We start from the raw sequence: 12,855 nt of genomic DNA on the forward strand, positions 1-12,855 counted from the left end.
GGGATTATCTCTCCACGTCAAGATCATTAACTTAATCCCAGCTGCAAAGATCCTTTTTCCTTATAAGGTAACATTTACAGATTCCAGAGATTAGGATCTGATACCCTTGGCCATTTATTCCGCCTACTGTGCTCACTCACAAAACTTTTGCTGCTTGTTCCTTACAGTGGTTGGGACTCGCTAGTTTGGAGGTCTTAGTTCTCAAAGGAAGGGAATAAAGAGTCTTCATTGAATGGGAAGTTGAAATTTCCAACTGGCCACTTTGGATTTCTCGAGCCACTAAACCAGCAGGCAAAGAAAGTTATGGTACCGGCTGCCTGACTGGTCCTGTCACCAAAGGAAAATGGGGATGCAGTGGCACCATGAGGATGGAGACGGCCATGTCTAGAACCCAAGGATCCTTCGGGACCCCTCTTCGTACTTCCATAGACAAGAGTAAAAGTTAGCGAAAAGCTTGGGCACCCCAAACTGTGCCAGACCACGGAGGATTCGGACCCTCCAGGAATTACTCAGATCGCTCCACCGCGTAAAGAACCCCAACTAGCTGATGTCCCGGCAACGGGCAATTATATATAAGAGAATTACGAATACATACACGCACACACACATTTGCCCATTAGTAAAATATATATATTTTGCATACATACATTTATTCAACTAACAAATATATATCTATCAACTATGGCACTGTGACCAGTTACCAGAAGGAGGTGTCTTGCACTTATGCATATTTTCTTCTTGCTTGGTGTCTATATTGCCTATTAAGTAATTCGTTTTTCCTCACTCCTCCTTCTCCCCTATTATTTTATATAAAGATTATGATTGCTAACTTTACAGTTTACTGTTTACTTGTAGGTGGGCTTGTGGCTGAATTAGAGGAGTAAAAAAATTAACATCCTGCAGATACGGATTCAATGACGGGCTCCTGGAGATGGATACATCTATTGGACAGTGGGACTTTGTGCTTTTTCCTATTTGGGGGGAGAGAGGGTTAGTGTCTTCGTTGTTTTTTTCTTTTTCTTTTCTTTTCTTTTTTTTTTTTTTTTTTTTTAGTGTCTTCATTTGTATGCAGGGTAGTTTCATCCTATTGGGTGGAGGAATGTGTGTGTGGAATGGTGTGTGTGGATGCCCAGTGCCCAAAGGGGGGACTGTGCCAGTTATTCAGCTACTGTCTTATAGTTCCAAACACAACCTTCCATACTCTGCTCTGTGATCCTGGGGTTGAGACTCTGCAAACCACGTTACCTTTCTTAACTGGCCTTGACAATAAATAGGGGCATTAAGGAAAGGCTGGAAGGCAGGAGGAATGGAGGCTTCCTTCTTCCTTTGCTTGTAACCTCATCAGCAACAGCCCTATAGCAACAGTTGATACCAGCCTTCAGCTCTTTTCCTGCACCCCCAGACAAGCTTCGCTGTATCCCCGGAGAGGTACTAGAACCAGCCAGCCAGACCCCCTCTTCAGTATCCAGAGCCCCAGCACTATGGGACTCCCCCAAACAAGCCTGTGTGTTCTGATAACCCCACTCTCTCCCCCTATGATCCTACAGCTGTAGGAAAGGCAGCTGTTTCCTGCAGGGACCCCCTCTCAGTTATCTTCGTTCTTCTGGCTCTTTGAGCCCACCTACACCAGGGTAATCCGGTCCCTATGGTGAATTCTCATCGTTGAAAACCTAGCCTAGTTTCCGCCTTCCTAAGCAGACCCTGACTGACACAAACTATTAGGGAACTGGTACTCACTTTTCACTGGGGCCCTAAGCCAAGAGAAAGTACATTTGTAAGTGCCAGGGTCATCATGAGAGGTCAGCCTGCCTGAGAGGGAGGCTGAGACACAAGACAGATCCCTGACAGTTAAAGCACCTAGCTCTGGCTCTGCCTAAAACCATTCTAGACTCCAGGCAGTTTATTTATCTCAGCTTTCTTTCTTTCTTTTTGCTTTTCTTTTCCTCTTTCTTTCTCCTCCTTCCTTCCTTTTTTAAAATTTTCCTTCCTCCCTTCCTTCCTCCCTTCCTTCCTTCCTTCCTTTACAGGTTCAACAGTATGGACTTATCCCACCAAAGCTGACCCGGTTATTGCCACTACTGTATGTCCAATCTACCATCGGCAGGGACATGAATACCCAATATATCACCATTCTGCAGGGATACATCTAGCCACCTGGTGTCAGGTTCATTCCCCGGGTCCTTCCCATCATAGAGGGCACAGTGATTTGTCCTCATTGACACAGCCAAATGTGCAGTTCCGGGAATCAATGGGAGGTAGTGAGAGTAGCTTCTCTCACTATTACACCAAATAACCCACGGTAGTAGTTTCTCGTAGTGACCATAACAAATTGCTATAAACTGGGTGACTTCAAACAACAGAATTTATTGTCTCACAGTTCCAGAGGCCAGAAATTCACCCATCAGCTTCACTGGGCCTAAATCAAGGTGTCAGCAAGGCTGTGCTCTCCTTCCTTCCTCCCTTCCTTCCTTCCTTCCTTCCTTCCTTCCTTCCTTCCTTCCTTCCTTCCTTCCTTCCTTCCCTTTTCTCTTAAGCTATAATGGGTTAGGGTTTTGTGGTTTACAACCAGAAGAGTGCCGACTAATCCAAGTGTCTTCATCCCCACCCCCAGACCAGGTACCCCACCCAGAGCCACTGAACAGCCAAAAGCAACCACCTCCTACTGAAAACTTTAATGAAACCAATAAGTTAATAAGTTAACAAAGTGAGGTACTTGCATATCCGAGAACGGGGTTGGTGGGGGAACCTCGATCGTGGAAAGAGGGAGGGCTTCATCCCAAATCTCCTTTGGTCATAGGGTGATCCCATTCTCCTGCCCCTCTCCACAGCTCTGTCTCTGAGGGGATAGGGGGTGGCTCTCTGGGGACAGTGCAGTGCAGGTGAGGTGAGCCAGGACAGGCTCCATCCAGGGCATGATGGTCACATGCAGAGGGTATGTGGGGGCAGAGGCTGGGCACCATGGGGCTGAGCAAGATCCAGCCCCAGCCCTGGAGCTGGTGCATGCAGGTCCCCAGTCATGAGATGCAGGTGGCTGGGCCTGAGCCCCTGGTTCCCTGGTACCCCACAGACGGTCACCATTGGTCCACTACCCATCACCCTCCTGCTCCCTGCATTGGCTTTGCAAAAAAGAGGGACAGAAAGGTAGGGATGCCCTCAGACGTGCTGAGGGCCTGGCATGGAGGGGGGGACTTAATGCCAGTATGGGGGGGCTGCCAACTGAAGTGAAGAGTGAGGTGCAGAAGGAGGGAAACGGTGCCTGCGAATGCCAAAGGCACAGCTGGTGCCCGACAAATAGGAGTTGCTAAATGCATTAGTATTCTCTCAGGGGCTGAGACGGACGAGGAAGGGGGCAAGTCTAGTGGAAGCAGGCCTGACAACCACCCTGGGGAAGGGCCTGGATCTTTCCAGTGCCGTCCAGGCCCGAGAGGCCTAGGCCTGAGTTGTGCTGTAGGAGGACCTTTGGGGGCAGCAGAAGCAGCAGGTAGGGCTCTTGGACCAGTGAGAAGTAGATCTTGAGAAACGGGAGCTAGTAAAACTCTGAGGTGAGGCCTGGGGTCACTTCAGAGCTCCCTCTCCTACTCAGATGGACCGGCAGGCTTCCTCTGTCCCCTGGCATCAGCTGCCGAGGCCCAAGAAAGGCTGAATGGCTGTGTGCTCGTGTCTCCAAGTGTGTGTGATCGTGTGCGTCAGTGAGTAGGAGAGGCTTTCCGCATGTTCAGGGAAACTTTGTGTGACCACAGGAGCACTGTCCATGGGAGATTTGGAGGCCAATACAGAAACCTGTGCTGACCGAGGTGTCTGGAGGGCCAAGGAGGGGAGTGGACGTCCAGCAGGAGGAAGGAGCCCCTGGGAGGGGATACCTGCCAATGGGAAGAAAGGCCCATGCGCTGCCCTTGGGGAGGCAAGGGATAAACAGGCCCCATGCTGGGTGAGGAGCGGGTGGTAAGCCAAAGAACAAGGATGGGGGGCATGGCCAAGCAGCCTGAGACCAGCTATTGCTGGGGCCCATCTCCCAATGAGGGAGGGGCAGAGGGACCCCATGGGGGTCCCCAAAGTTGCATATTTAACATAGTTTGCATATATGGTGCCCAACTGCCTCGCGGCAGGGTTCTATGCTTATAGGTACCCCTGGGCACCTTGGGCCCACCCCAAGTGGGGCGGGGACTTGGCGGGAGGGTTTCCCTGCTCTGTCCGAAGGGCGAAGGGCGGGCCGGAGACCTCACCTTGCATAGCTGGAAGCTGGGTCGGGGCCCAGGACCCCAGTGCCCCACTCCCACTCCCGGGACACGGCCCCTGCCCAGCGGGCCATGCGGGGCCTCGATGGAACGGGTGGGGCTCTGGGGGGCCGGACATCTCACGCTCCTGAGGTGGGGCAGGTCGCTGGCACCCCCACGCCGGGTATCGCGCCCACCCAGGCAGCTCAATACTGCGTGTGGCCTCCCTCCCCGCACGGGAGCAAGTTCAAGTAAGAGAGGAGTCCGGGGCCTCCGAGGGCGGGCCGAGCGCCAGCCCCAGGGGCCGGCCGTGTGCTGCCCCGCCCCTGAGAAGCCCCTCAGTCCATGTTGGTGCTGACCGAGCGGGAGATGCTGAGCGTCTGCGCGGAGACGGAGATGTCCTCGTGGTCCACGGGGCTGTGGTAGTCGGAGGTGATGTCGGGGTCGAAGAGCGGCACCTGCACGGTGCCCAGGCTGGCCGACGTGCCGGAGCGCAGGCAGCGCGAGTAGAAGCCCAGCAGCAGGTCCAGCTTCTGCTCGATGGACTGCACCTGCCGGGGGCGGGGCGCGGCTGGAGGCGGGGCTTGGGAGGGGGCGGGGCTCCGGAGGGGCGGGGCTAGGGCGGGAGGCGGGGCTCGGGGGGCGGGCCAGGAGGCGGGGCTTGGCCGGGGAGGGGCGAAGGAAAGGCGGGGCTTGGCCAGGGGGCGGGGCGGAGGTGGGAAACGGAAGGGGGGGTGGGGAGGTTCATTCCCGGAGGGAAATTTATTTATTTATTTTTATTTATTTTTTTTTCCCGGAGGGAAATTTAATTGTGACTGGTTGCAGTATTCCGGGAGCTAGAGATGGACAACGGAGGCGGGGTCACGTGGCAGCAGACGACACCGGGTCGGGTTCACCTGAGGCCACGCCCACCGGGAGGCGGGGCTTGGCAGGAGTGGGCGGGCTTCCTGGGAGGCGGGGCTTATCTGCGGGGCGCGGGCCCTGCTCCCGCCCCCCAGGCTGGGGTTCCCGGCGGCGGCTGAGGCGGGCAACCTCCCCGCGGCCCTCCGGAGCTTCTCGGCCCACGACCAGCTCCGCCATAGCAGCGAAGCTCCATCCCATACTCACCTGCTTCTCCACCTTGACCACGCGTCCCATCATGCTGATCTCATCCACCGCCTCCGTGTCGGAGGGCCCCTTGTCTCCCTTCTCTCGGGCCTTCCGGTCCCCGGGCCCCCGGCCCACAATCTGGTCCACCCTGCGGAGGAAGGTAACCGTCAAAGGGCCCAGGCACACGCCACCCACCCCTCCCCCGCTCCCTCAAGCACTCTAGGTTGCCTGGGGAACGGGGAGACCCAGCCTGCACGGGTAGGAGGGCGCCCTTCTGCCCTGACGAATGGAGACTGAGCTGGATGGAGGGGCCTTCCAGGTTTGCAGGTGTTCCAACTAGCCCAGCAGTGGAAGAGCACCACACACCAGCATGATGAGTAAAGCAACTGCCTGGTGGGAAGACGGTGGACGGGAAAAGAGAGACCCAAGCAGGAATGCGAGTTATAAGGCGGACGCGGCTGGAGCTGGCCCACAGAGCCACAGCGTGACTCTTGAAAGCATTCTCTCTGCCCTCTATCTCCAATTTCTTTCCTCCCTCTCTCTCTTAAACCTATTCCAGGCAGGCTTTCATTCCCACCATCTCACCAAACCTACTGCTGTCAAGATCCCAAATGACCTGTGCTGTTAAATTCGATGATCAACTCTCGGCCTCTTTATACCTTTTAGTGGCACTTGGCACATCTGATCGCCCTTCCTCCTGCACTTCCTTCACGTGGGGTCGCAAACACCACCTTCTCCCAGCTCTCCTCCCGCGTCCCTAACCTCTCCTTCTCACCATCCTTTGCTGGTCCCGCCTCCTTCACCTCCAGGAAACAGCACAAGACCCAAGGCTCACTCCTGGGACCTCTCTTCTCTATGCACTCTCACTAAGTGACGTCTTCCGTTCCATATTTGCAATTCCTCTGTACCCTGTTGACGGCAAATCTGTCTCTCCAGCCCACACCTCTCCTCTGAAGCCCAAACTGCTCAGCCTAACTGCCAGAGCAACACTCCTCGTAGAGGTCCGATGGGCATCATAACCCAACACCTCCCAGCTCTCCTGAGTGCAACCTGCTGCACTTGTTGCCTTCTCCATGTCAACAAACCAACTTTTTCCTGTTCCTCGAGCCATCACCCTTGGCTTCAGCCTTGACTTTCTTTTTTTTCTCTTATACTTCCCATCAGAAAACCCTGTCGGCTCGACCTTCAAAATATATCTGGAGTGTGCACGCTTCTCCCCACCTCCACTGCTGCCAACACTGGTCCAAGTCCTCATCATCTCTTGCCTGCACGTCTGAAGCAGCCTCCTCACTGGTCGCCCTGCTTTCACCCTCGCTCCCTGATAGGTCATTCTCAGCACAGCACCCAGGGTGCTCCTTTTAAAATACAACTCAGATCTTGCCAGTCCTTTGCTCAAAGTTCTCCAAGGCTTGCATCTCCCCCTGGATGAATGCCAGCTTGTCTGCAGTGGCCTACAGGGCTTTATACAGTCCAAGTGCCATTCATCTACTAACCTCGCCTACTTCTCTCAGGCCAGAACAGACACACTGGGCTCCTTGCTGTTCCTAAAACAACACCCCAGACACTTGCCGGAACCTTTGCTCTTGCTGTTCCCTCTGAAAACTCTTCAACAGCCACAGGGTTGCCTGTAGCCTTCAGGCACCTTCAATTCTTTTCTCAAATGTCAGCTTCTTGCCTATTTAAAATCACAAACCTCAACAACCTAACCCTTCTGTTTCTCCTTAGCCTTGATCATCATCTGACATCGTCTAGTTTCACTTACTTATCATCTGTTCTCCTTCCACCAGAATAAAAGCTCCATGAGGCCAGGGACTCTTGCTTTCTACCGGAGCCCCACTGTCTGGCAAAAGTAACAAAAGCTCAATGACTGTTTCTTAAGAGACCAAGTCAATGAGTGGACAGTGAGAATGCAGACCACAAGAGGAAAAGAGCAAGGTGTAGGTGATTAAGGTCTTGGTGCAAGAATTCTTCCTATATGCTGGGTGGAGAGAAGAGATGCGGGAGGGTTCCTGAGGCAAGAGGTGGGCAGCATTGAGGACGATTTCCTATGCGCTTGGCAGATGGGAGATCACTAATTATTTTTAATCCTATTATTTTAGGGCCAGGAAACAGCCATCTAAAGACGTCCCCCGAGGAGCGCAGGCCAATAGGGTTCGCATAGAGGACGGGCGTCTGGGTCCTTCTTCAGGCTCAAGGCAGGTGCGCCCTGCAAGCCAGGAGCCTAGCCCAGGCCAGAACCTCCAGCTCCCGCCGCGGCCCCTAGGGGGCGCTGGCGGCTCTGTCCCGGCGCGGGGTCGGGGTGGTGGGGGTGGGTGCTCCCCCCCCCGAAGGGCTCGCTTTGGGGCTGGGGTCGCCTCACTGCCCGTGCACCCACCGAGCCTGCAGGCTCTTGATCCGGCCCAGCATGTCCAGGTGCCCCGCCGAGTACTGCTCGATGACGTCCTTCACGTCGTATGGTCGCAGCGTCTCCTTGAATTTCCTTTTGGCCACCAGGAATTTCAGGATCCTGTCCAGAGAGGGGGGTCTCAGCGGAAACGGATTCTTTCCCAGCCCCCTTTGCTATCCTTCCATCCCTTTGCTAGCTAGCCTTCTGCCCAGCATGAGAGCACCTTCTGCTTGGGTCACTGCAAAAGCCCCTGCTGGGTCTCCCAGCCTCCCTCCTCCCCACCAGGTTCCACCCCTAGCCCTCTGATGTCTCTCCCTGGTATTATTATTATTATTATTTATTATTATTATTATTATTATTATTATTATTATTATTATTATTAATTTTAATGTGCCTGTATCTGCAGTAGCATTAGCCTGGGAGGGCAGGGTCTGGGCCTGGTTTCTCCCTGCTAGCTGGGACACAGGGCAGGCATCTGTGAACACCGGTGATCAAGACGGCTTGGGGGAAGACATTTTTGCATTCGTTCCACAAATGTTTATTAGCACCACTAATAACTGGACCCTGGACACCCAAAAAGGCATCAGATCCAATCCTTGATCTGAGTAGCCCTGCTGTGGAGTGGGAGACAGGACACAGTTATGGGGTGACAAAGGCCATGGCAAGGAATGGAGGGATGGTCTGGGATGATAAGAAGGGGGCTCTCAGCTGAGGAGGTCAGACGACAAGTCTTGAGAGTGATTCCGGTCCCAAGGGCAAGAGGGGGATGAAAAGAGACCTCCTGGACGCAGACAGACATGGAGGCATGTGAGGGAGATTCTGTTCAAAGGAGCCAGAACTAGGAGCCAGAGTGAAACTAAGGGGCAGATCCACCTGGGGAGGTGGGGTGGTAGGTAAGAAGACAGAGAAAGATGGGGCTCCTGGGTGGCTCAGTTGGGTTAAGCCTCTGCCTTCAGCTTGGGTCATGATCCCAGGGTCCTGGGATTGAGCCCCGAGTCCGGCTCCCTGCTCAGTGAGGAGTCTGCTTCTCCCTCTCCCAGTGTTTGTGCTCTCTCTCTTTTTCTCTCTCACTCACTCTCAAATAAATAAAATCTAAAAAAAAAAAAAAAAAAAAAAAGCTGAGAAAGAGATTGGCCTTGAAAAGGAGGCTAGTGGGTGGAGGTGGGGGGTAAGTGAGGAGGAACTCTGGGGAGCCCCGAATCCCTGGCAGAGACTGGGCAACGGCCGGCTGGGGTGGTGGGGAAGGGGCCGTGGGGTTTCCTCTGGTTGGCATGATAGTTCTGCCCGCCTGTGTGGGGAGTGCCCTGGACGGGGAGAGTCTTGGGCAGGAAGCTGGAGGACAGGGGCTTCCAAACTTGCTTGACCCAGACCCACCCTAAGAAATACATTTTACGGGGCGCCTGGGTGGCTCAGTCAGTTAGGTGTCCAACTCTTGGTTTTGGCTCAGGTCACGATCTCAGGGTGGTGGGATCCAGCCCTGCCGTCATCGTCATCGGGCTCTGCACTCAGCCGCCAGTCTGCTTGGGATTCCCTCTCTCCCTCTCCCTCTGCCCCTCCCCCTGTTCACCCCCCCAAAATAAATAAATCTTTTAAAAAATACATTTTACATCAGAAACCAGTATCCACACACACATGTAACTGAAACGTATGTTTCATCAACATTATTTATCCTTCCTACTGGGGAATGCACTCTGCTATTTTCTATTCCTTTTTTTTTTTTTTTTTTTGGTAAATGCTGACCATGGCCCACTAAATTGATTTTACTAAGTTGATTTCAAACTGTTGTGACCTGTGGTTTGAAAAGCTCTGCTCTAGAGGAAGCCCTGAGGGAGCCAGACAAGCTGAGGTCAAGAGACCCAGGAGAGAGAGAAACGGTGAGACACAGCAGCGAAAGGAAGATGAAACTGAGACAGAGATGGAAGGAAAGAGCCCCCAGGACAGACGTGGGGACAGGCAGGAGGTGGTACACAGCTAGAGCAGGGGGAAGGGTTGGGGGGGGGAACTCGGAGAGGACCCTGCGGGTATAGGACAGGGACCGTAGTGGGCAGCCGAGCCTACCGCCCTAGCCAGCCAGCCCTCCAGACGTGAAGAGGATGAGCAAGCCCTGCTGGGAGCCATATGCCACCTCCCACCCCACCCACACTCCGGGGTCCCCGCCAGCCAGCACCGCCAAGGGTGCCAGGCAGGCAGCAGCTGGCATGCCCGGGAGCCAGGCCAGGCCTGGCCATGAGGGCAGGCCCCAGATGGGGAGCAGCAATGGGTGGCAGACGGGTTGGGAGGGGGCACCTCAGGCCTCAGTCTCACCTGACGGAGCGAATGACCGTCTTCACAGCGGGCATGACGTCGTCCACTGTGAGCTCACACTGGTAGCTCTTCTCCTCCGCCACTTCCTCCGAGGGGCCCTCTGGAAAGTCAGGGGGCCAGGTGGTGGCAGCAGAAGGGGCCACTCCCAACCCCTACCACCACCTGCCGGACCCCCCTTTAGAGATACTGATAAGGAGACAGGCTCAGAAAGGGTCTAGAACCTTCTTGGGGGCACAAGGCAGACCAGGCTCCAGCCTCCCTGGCTGCTTTACCCCACGTGGAAAACCCTGGTTCACTGCATGCCCATCTGCCCTATGACCGGTCAGGGTGAGAATCTGCCTGGGGGCCAGGTAAGCGGGAGCTGTTTTAGGGTTTGGCCTGAGGTAAATTCCACGCAGCCCGGGAGGAAGTCCCCCTGGTCCCACGAGCACAGCGAGCCCCAGAGACCAGGGACCCGAGGCCTCTGCACATAATCACACATGCGGTCTTATCCTTCAGCCACGAGGGAAGGGAGCTTGAGCCCCTGGCTCCTGTGCCAGCAGCTCCGCTGCTGGGTCAGGCCCTGAAAGCCAGTCCTTCTCTATCGGGGTGAGAGACGCTCCTCCCAGGCTGCTGCAGTGCACGGAGAGGGGATGCTATCCTTGCTCCACGGGGCCAGGGAGGGTGGAAGGCAGGCAGCTTCCTGGGCAGGGAAGACGAGGCCCTGGGCGCCAGCCGTGCCCAGGCTCCCATAGGTCAGCGCTTCCCAAGGACTGGCTCATGGGATCCTAAAACTTTCCCATAAGTGGCAAAGCCGGGATTCAAACCCCAGCAGCCTGGCTCCAAAGCCTGCCCTCTTAACCCCTCCCAAGTGCCACCCTCTACATTCTCATTTGATTCTTGAACAGTCTGCAGCCTGGCAAAGCAGGTGTTACAGCGCCCAATTCACAGACCAGAAAACCAAAGCCCAAAGACGGTCGAGCAGTTAGAGAGCTGGGACCGGAACCATCCTGCCACCCCTCGTCCAGACTCGGTTCCCCCCACCGCAGGTAGGTCCTGGGCCCCAGGCCCCCAGGGGCTCACCCTCGGCCGAGGTGCGGGGTTTGAGTCTCAGGGAGGCCCGGAAGCGGGTGCGATCATTGAAGCTCCAGCTCTTTTGCACCTTGGTGGGGCTGGCGGCCTCGCCCACCTGCTCGCTGCCTGGGGAGGTGGGCATTGGCGGAGGTGCCAGGTGCTGCTTGGAGGGGCCCGTCCGTCGCTGAGAGCTGCCCATGCGGATGCGGTCCTTGATGCCCATCCGGCTGCTGGCAGGGCAGGTCGGGTGGGGGAGAGAGCCAAGTTAGCTGGAGCAGGGAGGGGGAGTGTTCAGGGGGGGCGCAGCTGACTTAGGACTTGGGGGTGGCTACTGGGTTTTGATTCTCCACCAAGTGGAGGCTTCCTGGGTCGGAACAAGGGCGTGGCAAGGGGTTCCCTGACCCTTCCAGAAGCTGATGCGGGGTCAGTCTGAGCAGATCCCCTCCCTACCCCCATCTCCCACCCCTCATTGCACAGACAGATAAGGGAGGCACACAGGAGACAGATGTCAGAGCGGAAGGAGTGAGAGAGACCCAAGAAGCAAGTCAGAGACAGACAGGAGGATGGGAGAGCTGGGCCTGGCTCAGGTGGGTGGGTGGAGGTGGAGGTGGCCACCCTTTGCGCACAGACGGGCTGCTGAGGGATGGAGAGGCTCACCTGGCCATGCACACTGAGAAAGGCCTCCAGGTCCTCACTGTACACAGAGGCCGGCTGTGGAGCTGGCGGGGTGTGTGTGTGTGTGTGTGTGTGTGTGTGTGTGTGTGTGTGAGCACGGTACCAGTGTGTCTACACTGTCAATTTATATTTTCCTCCTTTCCTGCTGGAGCTCTCCGATCCCACACGGGTCGGGTCAGGGCTTTAGGACGTGGTACCGCTTTGCAGGCAGAACATTGCCAAACTCCCAAGGTGTGCATCGCAGACTCGAGCAGAAACAGTGCCCCCGCCCGGGGTGCAACGTGCCGGCCGCAGAGGGCCTTGGCCTTGTGGTCTGGCTGCCGAGCCCACATCTACGCCCGGGACATGTCTGGTGCCCCCTCTCCCCGCCCCAGTGAAGGTCTTAAGCCGTTCTCCTGTGGTCCCCCCTGCCTGAGAGCTGCCCACCTGGACTGAGGCCCACTCTCCCAGCTCCGCACCCCCCACTGCCTAATGAACCCCCATTTTAACAACCCCTGCACATCTGTGTGCACAGGTACACACATGTGCACGTCCGGGTGTGTGCTCAGACCTCCCTTCCTGCACCCCAACTCCCTACCACATCCCCGATCCTCGGAGGAAGACCCTAGGTGGCCCAGGACAGGCCCTGGCTAGCCAATACCCAGGAGGGTAACTCTGTGTCCCAGGGTTTCAAGGATCATGTCGTCACTGTCTGGTAGGACCTATGCAAACGTCCTCCACCCCATGCCCTCGTGACGACTGCCTCCTTGCTGTGGCTTATGGGCAGGTTGGGGGCCCTTTCACCCCAAATGTCTGGGCCCTGGCTCAGGAGAGCACCAGCCAGTCTTGGAGGAGGCCTAAGGTGGGACAGGGATGCGGGGAGGAGACTGGGCCACTGACTGTCAGGCACTTCCAGGTCAAGAGCTGACCAGGGGACACGTTCTGGTTTCAGGGCTGGGTGGGAACTAGGATCCCCCATGCCCTGGGCATGGGGTACAGGGTATAGAGCCAAGGTGCTGAGGTGAGGAAGATCTCGAAACCAGGGGCACCTTCGAGAAGGCAGCCAGGATGTAGAGCCATCCTTAGGAGTAGGGGCCTCTGCCCAGAAGGGAGAGGTTACAGGTCGTGGATTGGGGCCCTGAGGATATCAGAAGG

General features: G+C 55.9%; 1 protein-coding gene and 1 long non-coding RNA gene across 10 annotated transcripts in view; one reads left to right on the plus strand and one right to left on the minus strand.

The window, feature by feature from the left end:
- Nucleotides 1-2,344: 2,344 nt before the first annotated feature.
- KCNQ4 (potassium voltage-gated channel subfamily Q member 4) overlaps nt 2,345-12,855 on the minus strand; it is a 52,698-nt gene continuing 42,187 nt past the window's right edge. For 3 of the 6 annotated variants that reach the window (XM_038557730.1, XM_038557727.1, XM_038557726.1), the window contains 4 exons: nt 11,056-11,276; nt 9,994-10,093; nt 7,678-7,809; nt 5,061-5,451 (listed from right to left, as the gene is read on the minus strand). In XM_038557730.1, the coding sequence (XP_038413658.1) occupies nt 5,076-5,451; nt 7,678-7,809; nt 9,994-10,093; nt 11,056-11,276 (829 nt within the window). In that variant the 3' untranslated portion in view covers nt 5,061-5,075. Of the gene's footprint in view, nt 4,766-5,060; nt 5,452-7,677; nt 7,810-9,993; nt 10,094-11,055; nt 11,277-12,855 lie in introns of those variants that run through there. The other 3 variants (XM_038557725.1, XM_038557724.1, XM_038557728.1) reach the window with 2 other exon arrangements.
- LOC111098942 lies at nt 5,015-8,683 on the plus strand. Of its 4 annotated transcripts, none has more exons than XR_005370092.1 (4): nt 5,015-5,463; nt 5,623-7,244; nt 7,403-7,502; nt 7,689-8,683. It is a non-coding gene; the product is annotated as an uncharacterized LOC111098942 (long non-coding RNA). The 4 variants fall into 4 exon arrangements; XR_005370094.1 differs by lacking the exon at nt 5,015-5,463 and having other exon boundaries at nt 5,470-6,628; nt 7,091-7,244; XR_005370091.1 differs by lacking the exon at nt 5,015-5,463 and having other exon boundaries at nt 5,470-7,244.

Source organism: Canis lupus, chromosome 15 (genome assembly GCF_011100685.1).
Source record: "Canis lupus familiaris isolate Mischka breed German Shepherd chromosome 15, alternate assembly UU_Cfam_GSD_1.0, whole genome shotgun sequence".
NCBI lineage: Eukaryota > Metazoa > Chordata > Mammalia > Carnivora > Canidae > Canis > Canis lupus.